At 39.4% G+C, this 24,318-nt stretch overlaps 1 protein-coding gene across 1 annotated transcript in view; it reads right to left on the reverse strand.

Moving 5' to 3' along the window:
• Nucleotides 1-24,318, reverse strand: part of AFF3 (ALF transcription elongation factor 3) — a 588,477-nt gene that overhangs the window by 283,390 nt on the left and 280,769 nt on the right. Inside the window, exon 5 of the mRNA XM_090281791.1 lies at nt 10,574-10,621. Coding sequence (XP_090137917.1) covers nt 10,574-10,621 — 48 coding nt within the window. The remainder of the gene's footprint in view (nt 1-10,573; nt 10,622-24,318) is intronic.

Raw genomic sequence — 24,318 nt, forward strand, 5'->3', positions numbered from 1 at the left:
TCCATGGATTCTATGACTTTTCACTGTCACAATTTCCCTCAGTGTCTCTAGCAACTCCCTCTCACCTCCATTTGCCACATTTTCCTTTACCTGACCTATGAATGTTGGAATTTAGACTCTGATTGCTTCTTGGTCTCTAGTCTCTCTCCCAGCAAATTCACCCATTTCTATGGTTTTATTACCAACATGCTAATTAATCCAAAATGTTGGTCTATAGCTCAGACCTCTGTTCTGAGCTCCAAACTCATGTATGCTCTTTTACATTCTCCATGTTACTGGAATGTCTCAAAAGGTACTGTAAACTCAACGTGCCTAAAGACAATTTGTGATTTTCTCTTTCATCCCCAAACCAGCATCTCCTTCAATGTTCCTACGTCTGTGATTACCCCACAAAGCACCTCCCATCTGGACATCAGCAATAGCTTCCCATTCCTTTTCTTCCCTCTTCCCCTCAATCCATCTATTCTCCATAGCAGCCAGAGATCACATCCCACTCTGCTCACATTCTTCACTGGCTCCCTGTGCTTATGTGATCTTGAACATGGCCAAGAAGGTACAGCATATCTGGCGTCTCCCACCTAGCTTCATCCACCTGCTTTCTAGCCACTCTGGCCAGCCTTTCCATGTCTCTAACAAGCCAAGCTTTTCCATGTCCAAGCCAGTGCTTGGAACCCTCACCATTCCTCTCCTTTGGTTGATTTCCTATTCATCCTCCAACTATCAGTTCAAATGTTTCCTCAGGGAAGCTGTTCTTGGCCCAAAACTAGGTCATGTACCCTACAGTAAGTGAGCTCTCATAAAGCCCTAAGTACATATTATAATTAAAATTTATTTATAAAATTTTAAAAAACTCAGTAACTACATCTTCTGTTGGTTTGAAGAGGGCAAGGGTCATGTCTGTTTGGCCCACCATTGTTCTCCCAGTATCTCCCATGTGGAAAGGGCAAGTTAATACATGTTAAATGAATATATCAATTTTCATCATTTTAAGGCATTTTTTTCATAATCCTGCTCTTAGTCCACAACAAAAGGGAACCATCACTTAAATGTGATGGCTACAAGTAACAAGTATCTCTGGTGACCTTGGATCACAAGAGGAGAGAAACTGATAAGGAAAACTGGGCTCCACAAAAACCAGCCATGGGAACCCAGCACTAAAAAGGCCAGTACATCATGTCCATGATTGATAGCAAATAGAATGCTTGTGAGCTGTCAGAATGCTACCCATCCTTCTTCTTTAGAGGGTTTTTTCAATCACTCATTCATTAATTTATTCACACAACAAAATTGTGAATTCTAAGTTTCACACACTGGGGCCACAATGTAGGAGCAATACTTATGTGTGACAGACACACAACAAATACAATAGGCTGTAACTGAGAAGGAGCCCTGTGCTTGCATTTGGAGGAGAGGACATGCTTAGAATAAGGGGGGAAGGTGATCCTGGAGAATGAATGCTATGAGTGAGGCAGGGGACAGCCAGAAAAAGTCTAGGAGCTACCTGTATGGTACTAGCACCAACACCTCTGTTTCCTCCAACTCTGTAGCACCTCCCATCATGGACCACGCCTCAGGGGCTCTAGGAAGAGTGGAACTTACAAAGAGCTCAGGTGTCTGCTTTTGAAGTCATCATCTCCACTACCCTTAACCTTGCATATGCTTATATATATACATATAAATCAATTATCTGGTTGATCCAGGCTTTCCTTTCTGTTCCACGCCTGATTGGAGGCAGGCTGTGGCAGTGGCAGACCAGTGGTGTGATGTACTAGGGGTCAGTATCATGGGAATGTAGGAGAGGGGTAAGGAGGTATGAGGCTCTCATTAGCTCTCTTAAGAAAAAGAAATAATGCTTTGAACTCTTGGCTGGAGCATTCAGTTTTATTCTAGGTGCATTTTACATTACTTTGATCTATGAATTACTCAAGCTCTTACTCAAACTTTAAGCTCTGTTTGGAGTGTAGAGAAGAAAGGTCAAATGACAGATTTCTTATATATTTTCAGAGAAGATAAGAAAGCATAAGAAAGGATAGAGTTTTTTTAAAATAGCACCACAGAGAGGACTGGTGTGCTCTGGTATTATTATTTGCAGATGTAAACACCATAACCAACAAAAGGATGGCCTAAACATTGAATGTTTGGACTCAAACAGGAAAGTATGTTGAAAGAAAAATAGGAGGAGTATATGAGCATTTTATAATATCTGTTCTTTGATCTGAAACAAAACTCCAGAAGAAAACAGATATAAAATACAATGTGTGTTTTATTTAACACATACCTAAATGCTAGAAAAGAATCTACCCACTTTGACAATTGTTGTCTATATAAATCTCTGCCAGAAAAACAAAAATTAGCATTAATTCAACAAATCAAATTTTAATTATTTTAGTCAACTTGAGTTAAAAGATTTATTTATGACATAATGCTTTCCAGGAAGAAAAATTACTCTGCCTCCGAAAACAACTTGGTGGTTAGTGCAAAATTTTAATCAAATAATTACATTACTGTAACACACTAGAAATCAAGAAAAAGTGTGTAGGAGGGCCAAAACATAGGAACATATTCAAGTAAAGATTTTTTTAAATTTTCTTTATAGGGAATTGCTATACCATCTGGTCTAATTTATCTTGGTGTTTTGCTGAGTGTGGTACCAGATTAACTATGTATTACTAGGTTATGCTCCTGAAAAATCTGAGTGAGGAAAAAATATGGGATGAAGACAACATCTGATTATAAATTTGGATACTCAGGAAAACACTAATATGGTACAACAGCCCAACCTAAGTGAATCTGGGTGTAAAATGGTTCATGGAGGGCATCCATTCATGATGACGATGATAAAAAGATCTGGTTTACAAGAGTAGCACACAAAATAATAACATGCAAAACAATATAGAAATAAATTTTCAGACTCCAAGACACCTCTTTGCCAGAGTGCTTCTGATTCTAATTAAATTTAGAAAAAACAATTAACAAGGTAACCCTGCCTGATTGAAAAGTACAGACAACTAAAAGATGCTTCTAGGTCTAGAATCCAAGATGGTGGAGGAGCAAGTGGGAGCTACAATAACCTCTTCCCAGGACCAATCAGGAATTACAACTTAATTGTAGAGAAACCATCCAGAATAACTAACTGAATGATAGCTGGAGAGAAGCCTTACAACCACGAACAGACAGAAGAGACTGTTTCACCACAATGTGACTGGTACAGAATGCAGAGGAGACGCCAGAGGGCTGGCTGGGCTCCCATGGGCAGTAGCTGAAGTACCAGAGGGAAATTTCAGCAGCCAGGGATTCCCCCTGAGAATTTTTGAGTCTAAATGTCAAGCTGGGCTCCCCAGCCTACAGTATCAGAGCCAGAAAGGAACCCAGATAACATCCAGCTGTGAAAAGTGGTGGCGTTTCTGCCTACCAGGGAGAGATAGTTGGAGTGACAGAAAGCCTTTTAAAAGCCTTTTAAAATTTTGCTTGTAGCCACTTACCCTGGGCCCTGATAAAGGGGAAGGTAGGGGCAGAGTGGCCTAGAGATGCTTGAGGAGAGTTTGGGGATGGTGGATTTGAGGAGAAAACTGAGGGAGCAGCTGAGTCACACCCCATACTGAAGGAGCCATCTTGCTCAGGCAAAGCAGTCCCCTCCAAGTGGCATCAGCCTGAGGGTAAGATAGCCTGCCATGTGGTGCTTAAGCCTGACTGCTGATTATAGATCTGAAGGAGACAACCACAGACTGTGGATCACTTGTAGTCTCCAACAGGCTGAGTAGGGCCAGACTGGGACACCACCTAACAGCACCAGGAGAAGACCCAGAAAGAGAAGAAAGCAGTAAACACTAGATACTACTGGGACAAATTCCACCACAATCTTCTTTATGATTTGCATTTTCTCTCCTGCACAGCTTTTTAACATTAATTTCTTGCCTTCAGGTTTGTGCCTATTAGGTAACTAGTTTTTATATTATAGTTTATTTCAAATCTCATACTTTGCTCCTCCCACCTCTTACTCTATTTTACCTTCTTATTTACTATTCTTATTTTCTTTTCAAATTCTATTTTCTTTCTTGCTACCAATTATGTCCATTCCACACTCTTACTATTTCTCCCCACTCCAGCCTCTCAAAACCAATTCTCTTGTCATCAGTCATCTCACATTCTTTTTCCTGTTCTTAAAATACTCTTATTCTCTCTCCACCTTTATCAATCTTTGCTCATTGTTTGTGGATATGGTGGTGGTGGTTACATTTCTTCCATTTTATTCCTAGATCTTCACTACTTTTGTAGTTCAAATCTCAAATTTTACCGTTCCCCTCTCCAACTCTATTTATCCTTTTCTTCTGTTCCCCCTTTTTTTCATTTTAAAGTTTTCCCTGTATTAGCCTTGTTTTCACTCTTCACTCTTAGTATTCCTTCTCCCTCTGTCATCTCAAAAATCACTGCCCTTTCCTCTAGAGAGCTTTCCTAGAGAGCTCTTAAGCTTTTCTTTCTTTGTTTTTCCCCTCTTAATCCCATCCCACCTATATTAAACTTGGCTCATTGATTGTCAGTAGTGCTGCGGTGGATCTTTTCCTCCAACTTGGTTACTATTATTTCCTTTTTCTTCTTTTTCTGTTCTCTCTCTCTCTCTCTCTCTCTCTCTCTCTCTCTCTCTCTCTCTCTCTCTCTCTCTCTCTTCTCTCTCTCTCTCTGTATATATATAAAATTTGTTTACACCTAATACTATATGCTGCCCTTCTGTTACTTCATTCCACATTCCTCCTTCCCTTTTTTTATTTATGATGTAAATTTGACTTTCTTTCTCTCATGGCCTTGTCCCTATTCCCTACTCTTATTATCTCTCCTTACTCTACCCTTTCAAAATCATTTTTCTATCAGTTAGTCATCTCATATTTGTTTTTTCTTTCTTATAAAAGTCTTAATCTCTTTACAGCTTTATTAATACTGGTTCACTTGCTGTTGATAGTGTGATTGTGTGTGGATGTGGGAGGGTTATTTTTGCAGATGTAGGTTCCTTTCCTGGGATGTTTGGTTTTGCTCTGGCAGTACCTGTACAACAGCAAAAAGATGTGATGAGCAGAATGACCCCAGCCAGCCAGCCGGAGGGAAGGGCCCACCATAGAACAACCCAACAACAACCAAAACCCAATTACAACCAGACAGCCCACATAAACAGCATAAAGGTCAGCTGAAGCGCATCAAGTTCAGGAGATCAGGAGACTGCACCACTGAATCCCACAGGTCTCCTACCAAGAAGGTCACACCATCAAGACAGAGAGTCAAAGCAGATCAATCTAAGAAGCAGAAACAAACAAAAAAAGTCACCTAAAATGAGGAGACAAATAAACAACCCCAATCAAAAGGAAAAAAGGAATCCCCAGAAAGACTGCTAACTGAAATAGAGTGAAGCAAGCTATCAGACAGTGAGTTAAAAATAATGATTATAAGGATGCTTAACAAGCTCAGTGAGAAGTACAAAGAACACCAGGGAAGCTACAAAGAACTTACTGCAAACTACCCCAGCATGAAACTATCAACAAGAGCCAGGAGGAAATGAAGAATACAATATTGAAATGAAGAACACAGTAGAAGGAAGTTAAAAGCAGGCTAGGTGAAGCAGAAGACTGAATAAGTGAGGTGGAGGACAACGTAGAAAAAAAATTCCCAAACATAACAAAAATAGACTGAAAAAGGATGAAGGGGGTTTAAGGGAGCTGCAGGACAACATGAAACATAATAATATCTGCATCATAGGGATACCAGAAGGAGAAGAAGAGGATTAAGGGATAGAAAACCTGTTTAAAAAAGTAATGACAGAAAACTTCCCTAAATTGATGAGAGAAAAAGTCACACAAGTCCAGAAAGCACAGAGGGTTCCAATGAAGATGAACCCAAAGAGGCCTACTCCAAGATACACCAGAATTAAAACAGCAAAATTGAAAGACAAAGAGAGAATCTTAAAGGCAGCAAGGGAGAAACAGCTAGTAACACAAGGGAGCTCTGATAAGGATATCAGCTGATTTTGCAACAGACACACTACAAGCCATACAGGAATGGCAAGAAATATTCCAAGTTATGAAAAGCAAAGACATGTAACCAAGATACTACACTCAGTAAGACTCTTCTTTAAAATAGAAGGCAAAGTAAGAAGTTCCCCAGAAAAAAGAAGGCTAAAAGAATACATTTCCACCAAACCAGCACTGCAAGAGATGCTAAAGGGACTGCTTTAGGAAGATGAAGAAAAAGAGAGGAGAGGGGGATACAGGTACAATGGGGAAAAAATGGCAATGAATAAGTACCTATCAATAATAGCCTTAAGTGTAAATGGATTAAATGCTCCAATCAAAAGACATAGGGTAGCTGAATGAATAAGAAAACATGACTCTCATATACGCTGTGTACAAGAGATCCACTTCAGAACAAAAGATCTATACAAACTGAAATTTAAAAGATGGAAAAAATATATTTCAAGCAAATGGACATGAAAAAAAACAACAACTAGGGTATGAATACTTATATCAGACAAAATAGATTTCCAAACGAAGGCTATAAAAAGAGACAAAGAAGGACACTTCATAATACTTAAAGGAACAATCCCTCAATAATATATAACACTTGCAAAAATATATGCACCCAATGTAAAGCACTTAAATATATAAGGAAAATCTTGGAGTTCTTCAAGAAAGATATTGATGGCAACACACTCAGAGTAGGGGATCTTAACACCCCATTGTCAAAAATGGATAGATCTTCCAAGCAAAGAATCGACAAAGATATTGTGCCATTGAACAAAACTCTAGATGAAAAGTTAACTGGTATATTCAGAACCTTTCACCTCCCAAAAGCAAAATATACATTCTTTTCAAATGCATATGAAACATTTTGAAAGACAGACTATATGGTAGCACACAAAACAAGCCTCAACAAATTCAAGAAAATTGAAATTATATCAAGCATCTTCTCAGATCACAATGGCTTGAAACTGGAAACCAACGTCAAGAAAAAGAATCAAAAACATTCAAATTCATGGACACTGAACAACAGGTTAATAAATAATAAATGAGTTAACAATGAGATCAAGAAAGAAATCAAAAGGTATATAAATAAATGAAAATGAACACACAACATCCCAAAACCTATGGGACACAAGGAATGCAGTCCTGAGAGGAAAGTTCATAGCAATACAGGCCTACCTAAAAAAGACAGAAAAATTTCAAATAAACACCTAACCCTACATCTACAATAACTAGAGGAACAACAACAGAGACCAGAGTGAGTAGAAGGAAGGAAATATCAAGATCAGAGCAGAATTAAATGACATAGAGACTAAAAGAACAATTTAAAGGATCAATAAATCAAGTATTTGGTTCTTTGAAAAGATAAACAAAATCAACAAGACTTTAACTAGACTCAGAAACAAAAGAGGATAAATCAAAACCAATATCACAGAAATACAAAGGATTGTAAAAAATTACTATGAACAACTATATGCCAAGAAACTGGACAACCTGGGCAGAATGGACAAATTTCTAGAAACATAATCGTCCAAAACAGAATCAAGAAGAAGCAGAAAGCCTGACTGGACAGATAACAACTAGCAAAACTGAAGCAGTAATAAAAAAAAACTCCTGGCACACAAAAGCCCTGGACTAGATGGCTTCACAAGCAAATTTCACCAAACATTTAGGGAAGAGCTAACTCCTATCCTTCTCAAACTACTCTAAAAAATTTAAGAAGAGGGAAGACTCCCTAACTCTTTCTATGAGGCTAGCATTAGCCTAATTCTAAAACCAGGTAAAGACACAATGAAGAAGGAAAACTACAGGCCAATACCTCTGATAAACATAGATGCTAAAATCCTCAACAAGATATTGGCAATCCAGATCCAGCAATACATTAAAAAGATCATAAGTCATGATCAAGTGGGATTCATCCTAGGGATGCAAGGATGGTATAATATTCCCAAACCAATAAATATAATACACTACATAAACAAAATAAAAGACAAAAATCACCTGGTCATATCAATAGATGCTGAAAAAGCATCTGATAAAGTATAGCACCCATTTATGATAAAAAACACTCAGCAAAGTGGGAACAGAGGGAGCATACCTCAACATAATAAAGGTCATATATGAGAAACCTATAGCCAACAGCACATTCAATGGGCAAAAACTAAAACCTTTCCCTCTGAGATCAGGAACAAGACAAGGGTGTCCACTTTCATCACTTTTATTCAGCATAGTATTGAAAATTCTAGCCACAGTGATTAGACATGAAAAAGAAATAAAAGGCATCCAAATTGGAAAGGAGAAAGTAAAACTGTCATTATTTGCAAACAACATGATAATATACATAGAAAACTCTATAGTCTCCACCAAAAAACTACTTGGCCTAATAAGTGAATTTGGCAAAATAGCAGGATACAAAGTCAATATTCAGAAATAGAAGGCAATTTTGTACACCAACAATGAAATATCATAAACAGAAACTAGTAAAAAACCCCATTTACTATAGCAACAAGAAAAATAAAGTACCTAGGAATAAACTTAACCAAGGAGGTAAAAGATGTGTACTCAGAAAACTACAGAACACTGAAGAAAGAAATTAAGGAAGATACAAATAAATGGAAGCATATACTGTCTTCATGGCTTGGGAGAATTAATGTCATTAAAATGTCCATCATTAAAATATTAATAACATATTTCACAGATCTGGAACATATATTTCCAAAATTTATATGAAACCAAAAATGACTCCAAATAGCCTCAGCAATCTTGAGGAAGGAGAGCAAAGTAGGAGAGATCACAATACTTGATATCAAACTATATATTACAAGGTCACTGTAATCAAAACAGTCTGGTACTGGCATAAGAATAGACATGCAGATCAATGGAACAGAAAAAAGAGACCAGAAATAAGCCCATGTCTCTATGGTCAATTAATACTTGACAAAAGGGGCATGAGCATACAATGTAGTAAAGACAGTCTCTTCAGCAAATGGTGTTGGGAGAACTAGAACGTACTTGCAAAAGAATGAAATTAGACCACCAACTTATACCATATATCAGAATAAACTCAAAATGAGTAAAAGACTTAAAAATAAGCTGTGACACCGTAAAAGTCCTAGAGGAAAACATTGGCAGTAAAATTTCAGTTATTCCATGCAGCAATATTTTTGCTGATATATCCTCTAGAGCAAGAGAAATAAAGGAAAGAATAAACCAATGGGGCTACATCAAACTAAAATGCTTCTGCTTGGCTAAAGAAAACATCAGCAAGATGAAAAGGGAACCAAACATATGGGGAAACACAATTGCCAATGATGCCTTGGATATGGGTTTGATCTCCAAAATATATGACTCAACACCAGGAAAACAAACAATCCAATTTAAAAATGGGCAAAGGATCTGAAGAGACACTTCTCCAAAGAGGACATACAGTGGACCCATAGACATATGAAAGGATGCTCAACATCACTAGCCATCAGGGAGATGCAAACTAAAACCCAATGAGATACCACCTCACACCGGTCAGAATGGCTATTATTAACAAATCAACAAACAAGTGCTGGCAAGGATGTGGAGAAAAGGGAACTCTAGTGCACTGTTGGTGGGAATGCAGACTGGTGCAGCCACTGGAAAACAGTATAGAATTTCCTCAAAAAACTATAAATGGAACTGCCTTTTGATTCAGTGATTCCACTGCTGGGATTATACCCAAAGAATGCTGAAACACCCATTCAAAAGAACCTATGCACCCCTGTTCACAGCAGTGTTATTTGCAATAGCCAACTGCAGGAAACAGCCTAAGTGACCATCAGTGGATGAGTGGATCAAAAAACTGTGGTACACAGTGGAATACTACACAGCAGAAAGAAAGAAGTCCCACCTTTCACAATGCATGGATGGAACTGGAAAGTATTACGCTAAGTGAAATAAGCCAGGTGGCAAAAGACAAATACCATCTAATCTCACCTATAACATGAACCTCGTGAACAAAAACAAACAAATGAGCAAAACAGAACCAGAGGCATAGAAACAAGGAACAGACTGACTGTAACCAGAGGGAGGGGGGAGGGTGAGAAGTGGGGAAGGAAGGGGAAGGGTCTAGTCAATGAACTAGTATAAATGACCCGTGGACATGGACAACAGGGTGGGAATTGACTGTGGGAGTGTGGGGTGGGCGGGGCAGTGGAGAGTAACAAGGGGAAAACTGAGACAACTGTAACACAACAACAATTTAAAAAAGATGCTTCTAAATTATAGAGTAATTAATGGGAGCATCCAAATGTGAGCAAAATCATGTATTTCATCTCAATGCTGTTCTTCTGTCTTCCAGCTGATCACTCTAATGCAGTGTCACCTCAGCCCATGCAAAGGTACCAGACTGAGGTGTAGCTCTGAGATTTCTAAAAGAAGTGTTGTTTTGTAAAGAGTCATTCAGGCAATTAAAGTGATAACCCTCAGAAAAGGTAAATGCCAAACAACAAACAGGCTCCCTTAGACAATGCAGCCACATGACTCCTTTCTATTTGGAAGCTATGTCCAACCAGTTGAAAAGTTTTGTAATGGAATATCCTTACCCGAATTATTTCTTCCACACAGATGTTGGTTTCTCCAGATCTACTCTCCTGCAAGCAAAGGAAAAAAACAAATTAAGCCTGACAGACTAGATTTGTGTTTACAAAGGAAAGATGATATATAAGCTTCCAAAGTTAATAGAGCTTGGATTTGGGGAAATGCCTAAACTGGGACATTCTGATAAGCTCTTTTCCTTAATGGAATAGCTCACATCACAGTATGACTGCTCTCCCTTCCTCCGCTGTGCACTGCAGGGACAGGCCTGCCAGGGCACCAGCCCTGGGCCATCCAACCACATTGATTCTAAGCCTGTCAGGATCCTAGGAGGGTCCAGCACATGACTTGCACGTATGAACTCTCTGCCTTGAACTCTATCAAAGCATGGCTACGTGGCCTCTACTGCAAAGTGGATCCAGTTCACCCTCCAAATACATACAATGGTCCTGCTGAATGCAAGGGTTGCTATGGTTTAAGGAAAAGTCTCGTAGTTCCACTGTCCTAGATTTACTGGTTTGATGGGCCAAAACCCAAAAGACCAAAGGAGAAACATCCTCTCAACATTTGCATGATATACTGGGTGTCATACTCCAGAGCCCCTTGCTCCATAACCCTCGCTGCCCTGTTCTGTGGAGATCTTAAGGGCTCCAAGGAATGGAAGCTTCAGGTGCAGATGACTCTGGGGAATGTTTTAAGTTCCAGAGATGTGTGGTAACTACTGGTTACCCAGCCCAGAATGCAGGAGGTAGTTCTGTAGATACATGAAAGCAGCACTTCTACACAGAAGGTAGACGTGCCTACTGTGGTTTCAGGGAGATACTTCTCTTGGCCTTTTAATTCAATGATATTGACCACAACTCAGCATGACATCCTAAACTTTCCTCACCCTGAATGGAGACCCCATGCCCATTAAGCAGGAACTCCCCTCTCCTCCTTTTTTCCCAGCCCCTAGTAACCACCAATTTACTTTCTCTCACTAGAAATTTTTTATTCTGGACATTTCATATAAATAGAATCATATAATATGTGGTTTTTATGTTTAGCTGGTGTTACTTAGGATAATGCTTTCAAGGTTTATCCATGTTGTACAATGCAGCAGTACTTTGATATTTTTTGTGGCTGAATAATATTCCATTGTATGGCTAAACCATATTTTGTTCGCCTGTTCATCAGCTGATGAACATTTTGGTTGTTTCCACTTTGGCTATTGTGATAACACATCTATGAACATTTGTATACACTTGTTTTCAATTCTTCTGGGCATATAGCTAGAAGTTGAATTGGTGGGTCATATGGCAATTCTATGCTTAGCCTTTTGAAGAACTGCCAAATTGCTTTCCACATTGGCTGTACCAACCAGTTCACATTCCCACAAGCAATGTATGAAGGTTCTAATTTTTCTATATCCTCATTAACACTTATTTTCCAGTTTTACTTTTGACAGTAGCCATCTTAGTAGGTATGAAGTGGCATTTCATTGTGGTTTCGATCTGCACTTTCCTAATGACTAATGATGTTGAGCATCTCTTCACGTACATGTTGGCCATTTGCTTCTTCTTCAGTAAAACGACCTCTGTTAATTTTTTAATTGGGTTATTTGTCTTTTTATTGCTTTATTGTAAGAGTTCTTTATACATCTTGGATACCAGACCCTTCATCAGCTATATGATTTGTATATATTTTCTCCTATTCTCTGGTTATATTTTCAACTCTCTTGATAGAGTTCATAGATGTGCAAATTTTTTAACTTTGATGAAGTCCAACTTATATTTTTGTCCTTTATTGTTTTGCTTTTGGTGTCATATCTAAGAAAACAGTGGCAAATCCAAAGTTATGAAGATTTACCCATTTTCTTTTAAGAGTTTTACAGTTCTAGTTTTTATATTTAGGTCTTTAATACAATAGTTTGAAAACTTTGGGGTAAAGTTTATTTCCTTACAGATTATTTTACAAGTTCTAGTTTAAACAGAAACATTACATTTGTATAGATTACTCCATTCTAGTCTCCTTTTTAAAAGATCAATAACAAGCTCTGACTGGTGTGGCTCAGTGGCTTGGGCATCCTCCTGCAAACCAAAAGGTCACCCGGTTTGGTTCCAGTCAGGGCACATGCCTGGGTTGCAGGCTTGATCTCAGGGGGTGGGGAGGGGTGTGTGGGAGGCAACCAATTGATGTTTCTCCCCCACATGGATGTTTCTCTCCCTTTCTTTTTCCCTCCCTTCCCCTTTCTCTAAAAATAAATAAACAAAATCTTTAAAAAAGAAGATTGGTAACAAAATGTGTAAGGCACAGCCACTGTTGCTAATAGTACATGAACACAACATACATGTCTACACTTATAAATCAAGAAAAACTGTGTTGAATATCATGTCAGGATCAGGACTAATATTTCATTACCCTTTTCTATACTCACCTCTCCTTCTGTTCTCCTAAAAGGCACAGTTTGGTGACATGCCACTAATGAGTCCTCTCTCCTATCCCCCAATGACTTATTCCAGGACAGTTCTGGAAATTTCACTCTTCTGACACTCTGATCAGAGAGCTCTTTTTTGAACCTGCCCTAAACCTGCTTCCTTTCCAAAGCAGACTGAGACAACCATCACAAGTGCTGCTGGTAAATTCTTTGCCAGGCCAGGGCTTGATGACTCTTTGAAATGATCTCCTTTGGAGTTCAGTGGTGGGAATGAGTGGTTTCAACTGGAAAACATTTATTCAAACCCATAACCAGTTCTCTTACTCTACTGCCAAGTCTCAACCCTATCCTACCATGTACCATACCAGTAGGGCAAATGCTAAATTCTCAGTATACTTTTTATTTTCCACCTTAAAACAGTTAATCAAAGAAAACTTAACTTCATGTTCTCCTGGTGGACTCACCCAGATACGAAACACACTAAAAATATTTTTCAAATTAAACTTCAGGCTTGATTAATTAAACCCAAGTTTCTCCTCAACATCACACTTTAATTCTACTTAAAATGATTTATATAAACTGATTTATATAAATTTCCATGCCCCTACTCATGCCCTGGCTGGTTTAGCTCAGTGGATTGAGCGTCGGCCTGCGAGCTAAGTGTCGCTGGTTCGATCTTCCAGTCAGGGTACATCAGAGAAGGAAAACTCTGACTCCAAAAAACCTCCGCTGCCTTGCGGCATACCTCTTCAGGGGAAAGGCTAAGGGAGTAAACCCCGACAGAAAATCCGGAGCCGGAGTCCCTAAGGCGGTTTGACGTTGTAGTCAACACCGGCAACTCCTGCGGCGCACCTGAACCCAAGCTGTATCGACTCCGTCTTTCCCTTGGACCCTTCAGCTGCGAAGAGAGGGGGGGTCTGCTGCATGGGCAACAGCAGACCCTCCATATCACCCTGCCCAGGCTCTGTAGCTTCAGCGTCATCGCAAGATGTCGATTCAACACGGGAGGAGACAGATACCATGTCACTCCCGAGTCGGACTGCACAGCCATTCTTGGCGGTGCAGATAGACTCTGAAGAAGCTACACCATCGTCTCTCGAGACGGACGGCTGCCGACGACGACTCTGAAAAGGAATACACTGAGAGTCAAATGCAGTATAGATGCACTGTTAACTATTTCCTGCATAATGTAGAGGGAGTATGTAGGATTATTACACTGGGTCATCTCAGTGGCAGCTCCAACCATGAGCTCCGATGGTCTGGAGTGACATTAAGTCATTCTGTACTAGGAGGGCCCTTCACAAACCTGAGGAAGTGAGGCCAGGACAGAGGACTTTTAACAACAGTCTCAGGAGATCCTGGCTTTAAATTACAGTATGGAAAATCCTTGGCAGGGGAAACTCTTGGGCCTTCCCTGGAACATTTCTGACTCCTGGGACACCTGGGGAACTAAGAAGGGCACTACACTGGGTTTGAATCTCCATGATGCCATCTGGATTGGAGTGAATGCTTGAGGTACAGTACTATAGAAAGTATGAGTTAAAAGAAAACTTAGAACTCATTTTAGGCTACTCAATGACTTTAACAGATGAATACACTATGGCCCAGTGAACTGAAGGGCTTTGTTCAAAATCATTCTGGCAGCAAGAGACAGTCAAGGCAGAACCTACATGCATTTCTTCAACACTGGTTCAGTGAATGTTCTTACTATCTCATGCTATTTCTTTAAGCTCAACCCTTAGAACTGGCTCAACTTGAGGTCACTGTCATGCTTAAAGTATGGAAATAAAAGAATCTGGATAGTATTTGGGTAAATTTCTTCCTTCCTTTTCATGTTGCAAATTCTCCAACACTCAGTCATTCTGTCTCTTATTCACTAACCTTCGATAGCACATGAACAGACCAAAGGGGGAAGTGACAGGAGAGGAAGTAGAGAGAAAGGGTTAAAACCACCATCTGGTCTGTGACATTAACAAATGAGAGACAAGGATCTGTGTGCTCAGAAACCAGGAGGACAGAATTCCACCTCTTCTCTTCCAAATACACAAAAGGGGGTGGGTGGGTAGGGTAGTGTGGGCAGGGTGTGGGGGTGAGGGGAGACTGGAGGCCCTTTCACCTTCCCGAGGTCTTTCTCAAATCTGGATTCAGCTACAGTTGTGTACTTTGATTATAATTACATTTTAAAACGCTCGGTGTTTATGAATAAGATTAAAACATGCACATAATTTACATCTCCAAATTTGTGTTTATATTTTCCACAAAATATAAATGCTTTTCTTGGAAAGGTACCCCCTGAGAAGGAGGGCTGCACAATGCAAACTTTAATTACTCTGGATTTTTTGAGGGTTTGTAGCTGTAGCTTCATGCTGAGTTGCTGAGCTGTTGCCTGTATTTACTCTGACTTTGATGAACCCGCTCTATTTTGCTATCATTACATTTTGAAACCTGTCATAACAGTCTCACCTCATTGAATCTCCAACTAAACGTCAATTAAAAGCTAGCAAGCCCAGCTGATTTTCCTCTACAGCTGTTCCTATTACATTCTTTTTTCATGGAGTTGCTCTCCCCAAATCCTACCACTTAAGAATGCACGCCACACATTCTGCCAGGGAAATATAAAGAACCAAGTACAGCAGGTCCTCTAATAATGTCGTTTCATCCACCATTTTGTTATAACATTGATGAGATGCCATAGACACTTAACTCTTGTTTACAGCAATTAGTCTATAGCAAAATTTCATTATACATCATTCCTCTTAAGGTCACAAAACCTACTGATGACTTAGTGAGGACTTACTGTATAGCTGAAGAAATAGTCAGGAGCCCTGGCTGGTGTGGCTCAGTGGATTGAGTGCTGGCCTGTGAACCGAAAGTTCACCAGTTTGATTCCCAGTCAGGCCACATGCCTGGGTGGCGGGCCAGGGCCCCAGTTGGGGGTGTGCAAAAGGCAACTGACCCATGTTTCTCTCCCTCTCTTCCCCTCCCTCTAAAAGTAAATAAATGAAATCTTAAAAAAAAAAAAAAAGAAAAAGAAATATCCAGGAATGTTCTATCACTGAGAGCAGAAGCTCCTAATTACCACGCCAGGCAAAGAGCACTGGAAGAGGCAAGCAAGGCTTAAGGAGAAAATATTTGATCAAATCAGTGGGAAACGGAGGTGAAGCTGCACGGGTCCTGTTTTTAATAATAGCTTAACTTTTCATCAGACGTTTAATGCAGAACTTTCATTCTGAAATATTACTTTAAAGTCACAATGCCTTTGTCTGAAAACACTCAAAAGGCCCTCAAGCATTTAGAAATTATTATATGCACAATCTTAAAAATTTCTACAGATGTATTATAAAATAAATCTTACTACTCTGGATTTACAACTGGGATACAAAGAAATTAAGTGTGCCTTCAATGCTATCAAATGTGGGTGAGGGTCTGAACTCAAATTCAGGGATTATCATAATTCTGTGTGAAGCTCATCCAATTAATGACTGTGTCCCCAGCCTCACCTGAACCTAGGATCACCTGTGGACAAGAAGGCAGCCAGCCAATTCTCTTCCAAAGTCAGCCTGTCTTACACCGAACCTGACACCTCCCCTTCCAAGGGCTACACTCTGTTCCCAATCACCCAAGCCAGAGCCCAGTTCATCCCTCAGCAGCCAACCTCCTTATCTCCTAAACCTGCTCAGCCCATGGGGTCATCTTTTTTTCCCTGCCACTGATATCCATCTCTTCCTCTCTGATACTACTGTCACCATTATCTCTAAATATTTATACAAGAGAAAAAAATAAGCAAAAAACCCCAGAAAAGATGTATAAAGGTATATCACAAAAAATGCAAAGAAAATGACAGCAGACAATGGTAATATTAACTAAAAGTTCATAGAAAAATGGAACTAAAGAGTATAATACAGAAAGGGTAAAAAATAGGGCATTAATGGAGCATCAGAATAAGGTATGCTAGAGAGAAATAGAATTGTTATAGTTGAGAGTCTTTAATCTATCCTTATGTTGCCTAATGGACAAAGGCTACCCCCAAAAAATCTATATAAGATTATAATTTGAAATATAAAGAAGAATAAATTGATACATATAATGAACTTAGAATGCGATGAGGAAATCCCAACTTTTCAAGCACACATGAGATAGTTACTGAAGTGGTAGTTACTGAGGTGGTCATACACTCAGCTACAAAAGAACTTCAAAGAATTCCAAAAAGGAGCTGTTTTACAGCTCAGGCTCTTTAACCACAAGTTTTCAAAAACAGTAAGTGATGAATTAAACCCTATGTAGACATAGGGTTGTTGGAATAAAACAGATACCACACACTTATAAATAACTCTTTATATACAGAAAATAAAATTAAAATACTGCAAAACAAAATTAAGGGATGTCCCCAAAGGTATTCTTAGAGGCAAATTCAAACACTAAAAGCTTTCATCAATTTTTAAAAGAAAATTTATGTACTAAGTAATCAGTTAAAAATTTAAAATCAAAAGAAACATACAAAGAAAATAGAGAAAACCAACGAAATATTTTTATCCTCATCTGAGGAAATTTTTAAATTGCTTTATTAGAAAGAGAGGAAGAGAAGAAAGGAGAGAAACACTGATGTGAGAGGGAAGCATTGACTGGTTGCCTCCCTTAAGCGCTATTGCACACACCCATGCCCCTACTGTGGATTCTTCATGCCTATACTGGAGATCAAATCTACAACCTAGGTATGTGCCCTGATTGGGAACTGAGCCTGCAACCTTTCAGTTATGGAATGATGCTCCAACCAACAGAGCCACATAGGACCCGGCAGAAATTTTTATAAAACAAACAAAAAATTCAGTAGAACTTATAAAGCCTAAATATAATTCCTTAAGAACAAAAATAGAATATACTACCCAAACCAGAAAGTGACTTTAAAATATGTTCAATAAGAAGAGAGCCCCCAAAACATAATTTGATATAAGAATGGGATAAATATATGAAAGAAATAAGAATCTGATATTAATATTAAATAGAATACTAATAAATAAAAATTTTGAAGTTGGCAAACTTTCTGAAAAAGAAAACTGACATAAGAAATAAAGAAAAATGAAATTAGACATATAAACCAGAGACTTCAGACTCGATTAATGGAAAATTATCTTTAAATAAGACTTTAAGTTAGTCTGAGAGTGAAGTATTTCAAACTTTTAAGGAAAAACTAATTCCTATATTCTGTCTCTTCCAGCGTAGAAGTATTAGAAAGTTATGTGATTTACTAAATTAGTAAAAAAAATACCAACATAGGAGACTAAATCAATATCCCTTATGAAGATAAATATAAAATCTTCAATCAGTTATTGTAAATATAATTCAATAAAATGTTACAAGAATTACTAGGGATTGTCTCAGCAATTGAAAAATGATTTAGTATTTAATATTAAGGCCCCTTTAAGGTACTGCATCACTCGGGGAAATATGTAAACCTGTGATCATCTTTGCTGACAGATTTTTGATCATTTACCTGAAAAAATCCAAGACTCCACTATTACTCTTAATAAAAATCAGGTTTAAGGCACTTCCGGCCAAGATGGAGGCCTAGAAAGACACGCTGTGTCTCCCTCCACAACTAAGAAGAAATAAAACTACCTCAAAACTAGTGACAACCAGAAGTTCCAGAAAATCGAGCTGCATGAAAGTCCAACAAAGATGTAAAGAAGAAATACTCATCCAAACAGGTAGGAGGGGTGGAGCCTGGGTGGAGAGGATGTGGTGTGGTGGCGGCAGCAGCAGGCCAGCGGAAAGAGCAATCACACATTTTCAAAAGTTGGGAGGGACACCTGGGGAGTGTTCCCAGCCCCAGACCAGACTGCACAGCTCATGGTCCAAGTGCCAGAGAAAATAAAGCCTCATTGCTTCTGACTGTGCAAACCAGTAGGGGTTTGGGTGGAGGCAGAAACTGCCGGTCTCTCAGCAGAGTCCACTTGTTTAAAGGGCCTCCACATCCCTAGAACATCCGCAGACCCATCCACTCTGGGAACAATGGCCAGGGCAATACCTAGAGAGGTGCCAGTCCCATACAGAAGTGGAAGAAGTGCTTGGAAAAGGGGCAAGTGCTGAGCAACAGCATTGTTCCCGCTCAGACCCCCCCCCCCACACAGGCCACAACGTGGTGAAACAGGTCACCCATACTGACAAATACCTAAGGCTCTTCCCCCTACAATGTAACAGGAGTGACAGCTCTACCTAAGACACAGAGGCAAACAAACACAGGAGCCTGTCAAGATGAGGAGGCAGAGAAATATGGCCCAAAAGAGGGAATGGATCAAGGTCCCATTGGAAGAACTAAGCGATGAGGAGACAGCCACCTAACAGATGCAGAGTTCAAAACACCGGTGATAAAGATGCTCACAGGCTTGACAGATATGCTTGAGTATGGGAAACACATAAGGGAAGAAGTGAAGGCTATGCTAAATGAAACAAAGAAAAATCCACACAAAACCAATAGTGAAGGGAAAGACACTGAGGTGCAAATTAATGATTTAGAATATAAGGAAGAAATAAAGTCAACCAGTACAGAATGAGGAAATAAGAATTGAAAAAAATGAGAAGACCCTTAGGAACCTCCGGGACAACTTTAAACGTAACAACATTCAAATCATAGGGGTGCCATAAAGAGAAGAGGAAAAGCAAGAAATTGAAAACTTATGCAAAAAAAAAAAAAATGAAAGAAAACTCCCCAAATTTGGCGAAGGAAATGGACATACAAGTCCAGGAAGCACAGAGCGTCTCAAACAAGCTAGACCCAAAGAGGACCACACCAAGACAAATCATAATTAAAATGCCAAAGGTTCAAGATAAAGAGATAATCTTAAAGGCAGCAAGAGAAAAGCAGAGAGTTACCTACAAAGGGGTGCTCATAAGACTATCAGCTGATACCTCAAAAGAAACTTTGCAGGCAAGAAAGGAATGGCAAGAAGTATTCAAATGTTGAAAAGCAAGGACCTACAACCAAGACTACTCTATCTAGCAAAGCTATCATTTAGAATGGAAGGGCAGATAAAGTGCTTCCCAGACAAGGTAAAGCTAAAAGAGTTCATCATCACCAAGCCATTATGATATGAAATGTTAAAGGGACTTACTTAAGAAAAAGATCAAAACTATGAACACTAAAATGACAACAAACTCACAACTATCAACAACTGAATCTAAAAAATAAAAACAAAATCCAACTCAGCAAACCAGAATAGGAACAGAATCATAGGTATGGGGATCATTTGGAGGGTTATCAGCTGGGAGGAGGAAGGAGGAGAAATGGGGAAATGAGGCAGGGATTAAGAAGCATAATTTGTTGGTACGAAACAGACATGGGGAAGTTAAGAATAATATAGGAAAGGGTAAAGCCAAAGAACTTATATGCACGACCCATGAACATGAACTAAGTGGGGGTGGAACTGCTGGGGGAATGGGCAGTACTGGGCAGAGGGGAGCAAAGGGAAAAAAATTGGAACTAGTGTAACAGCATAATCAATAAAATATACTTAAAAAAATGGAGTTTAAAATGTGGTCAGGTATAAACCAGAGTCAAAGCTCAACAGCTCTTCTGTATAGCACCAATAAATAATTTCAAAAAATGTAAAAAATTCCCAACTACAATATTAAGAAAAAATGAAAGAGGAATAACCTTAATAAGAAATGTTCAAAATCTTTAAGAAAAAAATCTTCAGAATTCTACTGAAAAATAAACACACACACACACACACACACACACACAAAATCCTGAAAGGAATCTGAGGTAGACTTCTCAAATAATACAAAGACAAATAACTGTCTCAAGAGAAGCAAACCATAAGCTGCGTTAACTTAAAAAAAGTTGAGACGAAAGCCACGTACCAGAAAAATCAACCACTTTAAAGTGTACAATTCAGTGGCATTTCTACATTCACAGAGTTGCGAATCACAACCACCTCTATCTAGTCCCAAACATTGCTGTCATGTCAAAAGAAAGTCTCTGGTCCCCTTGAGTAGTTTCTCTTACATTCCGCTTCACATTAACTTTTTAAATGACATTTTTGTGGTAACAATTACTATAGTAAACTAAAAGAAGAAAATGAGGAAAATGTTGATGAGTATTATTACTTGTGTTAATGGATTTTATGGTTGATATAGCTCTCATTTATGAGTTCATGACCAGTTCCTGGTAGAGTTCTTTGTACCACATAGTAGGCACTCAATGGTGTTTGTTGAATGAATTAATAAATTAATGCCCAATATACATAAAAAAAGAAAAAGAGAGAGAGAGAGAGAGAGAGAGAGAGAGAGACTATTTAAGAAGTAATATGGCTGGCCATCTACATTACAAGGGAAGTCTGCTCTATTAAAAAAAAAAAAATCACCAAAACTTCCAGCCAAGATGGAGGCATAGACAGACACGCTGTGTCACCCTCCACAACTAAGAAGGAATATAACTACCTTAAAACTACAAACAACCAGAAGTTCCAGAAAATCAAACTACAAGGAAGTCCAGCAAACAAAGCTATAAAGAAGAAATACTCATCCAGACAGGTAGGAGGGGCGGAGTCTGGGTGGAGAGGATGTGATGTGGTGGTAGCAGCAGTGGCAGGCCGGCAGAAAGCGTAGTCACACATTTAAAAAAGTTGGGAGGGACACCTGGGGAGCATTCCCAGCTTCTCACTGGCTCTCGAAACTCACAGTCCCAGCACCAGGGAAAATCAAGCCTCATTGCTTCTGACTGTGCAGACCAGTGGGGGTTGGGGAGGAGGCAGAAACTGCCGGTCTCTCAGCAGAGTCCTCTTGTTTAAAGGGCCCCCATGATCCTAGAATGTCCACAGACCCACCCATTCTGGGAACGACAGCCAGGGCAGCAGCTAGAGAGGTGCCAGTCTGGTGCGGAAGTGGGAGAGGTGCCTGGAAAAGGAGCAAGTGCTGGGCAGGAGGCATTGTTCCCTCTAGGACCCTTCCTCCACATCGCCACAACGTGGTGAAACAAGTCGCCCTGCACTGGCCAATCCCTAACGCTCCGCCCCTTACAACATAACAGGAGTGACAGCTCTGCTTCGGACGTCGAGGCAAACAAACACAGGAGCCTGTGAGAATGAGGAGACAGAGAAGTATGGCCCAAAAAGGGGAATGGACCAAGGTTCCAGTGGGAGAACTAAGCGATGAGGAGATAGTCAACCTCACAGATGAGGAGATAGACAACCTAACAGATGCAGAATTCAAAACACTGGTGATAAAGATGCTCACAGGCTTGACAGATATGCTGGAGTACAGCCAACACATAAGAGAAGTGAAGGCAATGCTAAGTGAAACGAAGGAAAATCCACACAAAACCAATGGTGAAGGGAAGGAAACTAGGGTTCAAATCAATGATTTGGAACATAAGGAAGAAAAAATTAGTCAACCAGTGCAGAATGAGGAAGCAAGAATTGAAAAAAAATGAGGAAAACTTCCCAACATACAGGTCCAGGAAGCACAGAGGGTCCTTGGCGAGCTGGACCCAGAGAGGACTACACCAGGACGCATCATGATTGAGATGCCAAAGGTTAAAGATAAAGAGAGAGTCCTGGGGGCAGCAAGAGAGAGAAGGAGAGTTGCCTACAGGGGGTTACCTATAGGACTATCAGCTGATTTTTCAGAGGACACTTTGCAGGTACGAAGGGACTGGCAAGCAGTATTCAATGTGATGAAAGGCAACCTGCAACCAGGATTACTCTATCCAGCAAGGCTATCATTTAGAATGGAAGGGCAGATGAAGTGCTTCCCAGACAAGGTAAAGCTAAAAAGAGTTCATCATCACCAAGCCATTATTATATGAAATGTCAAAGGGACTTAAGAAAAAGAAGATCAAAACTATGAACACTAAAATGACAACAAACTCACAACTATTGACAACTGAATCTAAAATATAAAAACAAATTGCAACTAAGCAAACTAGAATAGGAACAGAATCCTAGGTATGGGAGGGTTACCAGCTGGGAGGCAGGAGGGGGAGAAATGGGGATATGGTGTGGGGATTAAGAAGTATAATCGGTTGGTACAAAATAGACAGGGGAAGTTAAGAATAATATAGGAAAGGGTAAAGCCAAAGAACTTATATGCACGACCCATGGACATGAACTAAGAGGGGTGGGATTACTGGAGGGAAGGCGGGTACCGGGAAGAGGGGAGCAAAGGGGAAAAAACTGGGACAACTGTAACAACATAATCAATAAAATATACTTTAACAAAAATCACCAGACTTAAAGACAAATTCTTAGAACATCAACATTTATTTGCTTCATTAAAATTAAGCTCATATTCATGAGTACAGAAACTATTAGCAAGTTATAGTACTTCCCTGATCTCCACATTAATATCTGTAAATTAAAGAATAAGAATTAGCCTTCTAGCAACAGGCGATATTATTAAAAGAGTTAATAATCAACTTTCTATCAGATTCTTAGCCATAGAACAAGGCCTTTCAATTGTTATTATTTTTATAATGAAAATTAGTGATCTCAGTCAGAGCTTGTAGGTTAAAAATGCATTTGGTTTCCAGAAAGTTAAGTGGTTTGTCAGTGCGATGACCTTGTCAAAAGCTATTGATGACATACAGAGATTAGAACCAGAGGCAGTGGTCTTACATCCTAATCACTAATTGATATTGAGTGCTTTTCCACAGGGTCATGTCTCAATAAAGTGCCAAGTAATGTATACTGGGGACATCTTCCACACTGTCCTGTCAATGCTGGGGAAAGAAACCACAAACAGTCAAAACGAACACATGCTTCCCACTTGTAATCTGACACTGACAAGAACACTTCAAGACCTCTGTTACTTTGATTGAAAACTGTGCGGTCATCACTTTTAGCAAAAGGATTGACCACGCAGGCTCAGGTAGGAGTGATGATGTTGAACATATTAAATCCTCATATGACAGGCAGACTTTGGTGAGACTTCTAAAATGGGTCATTTCCTTTTTAACATTTTCTTGAATACCATCCTGCACTCAATCTATGTAATCTAATAACTAATATGTTATTTGCAGGAAGCAGAAGGCTTGCTGAGAGGCCGTCCCTGTAATATAGCCCTTGTTTTCTTAAATGATGGAGGGAAATGTTCAGAAAAAACACATTTGATTATCATTTAGAGGTGGGAACATGGTTTTCTTTTCTAATTATGAAATTCTAAACACAAAAGAGACCAACCCAATGTGGCTGAAGAAATTAACCAATTAAAGGTACTACTACTGACTGTTCTAATTTATGTCCCACAGTATGACAGATAATCAATTCTCTTTAGCCATAAACTGAAATAACTATTGTAAATGCCAAAAGTGGTGCTATGTATTTGACCATTTTTTATTTG

Source organism: Furipterus horrens, unplaced genomic scaffold, assembly GCF_987537825.1.
Source record: "Furipterus horrens unplaced genomic scaffold, mFurHor1.1.pri manual_scaffold_6, whole genome shotgun sequence".
NCBI lineage: Eukaryota > Metazoa > Chordata > Mammalia > Chiroptera > Furipteridae > Furipterus > Furipterus horrens.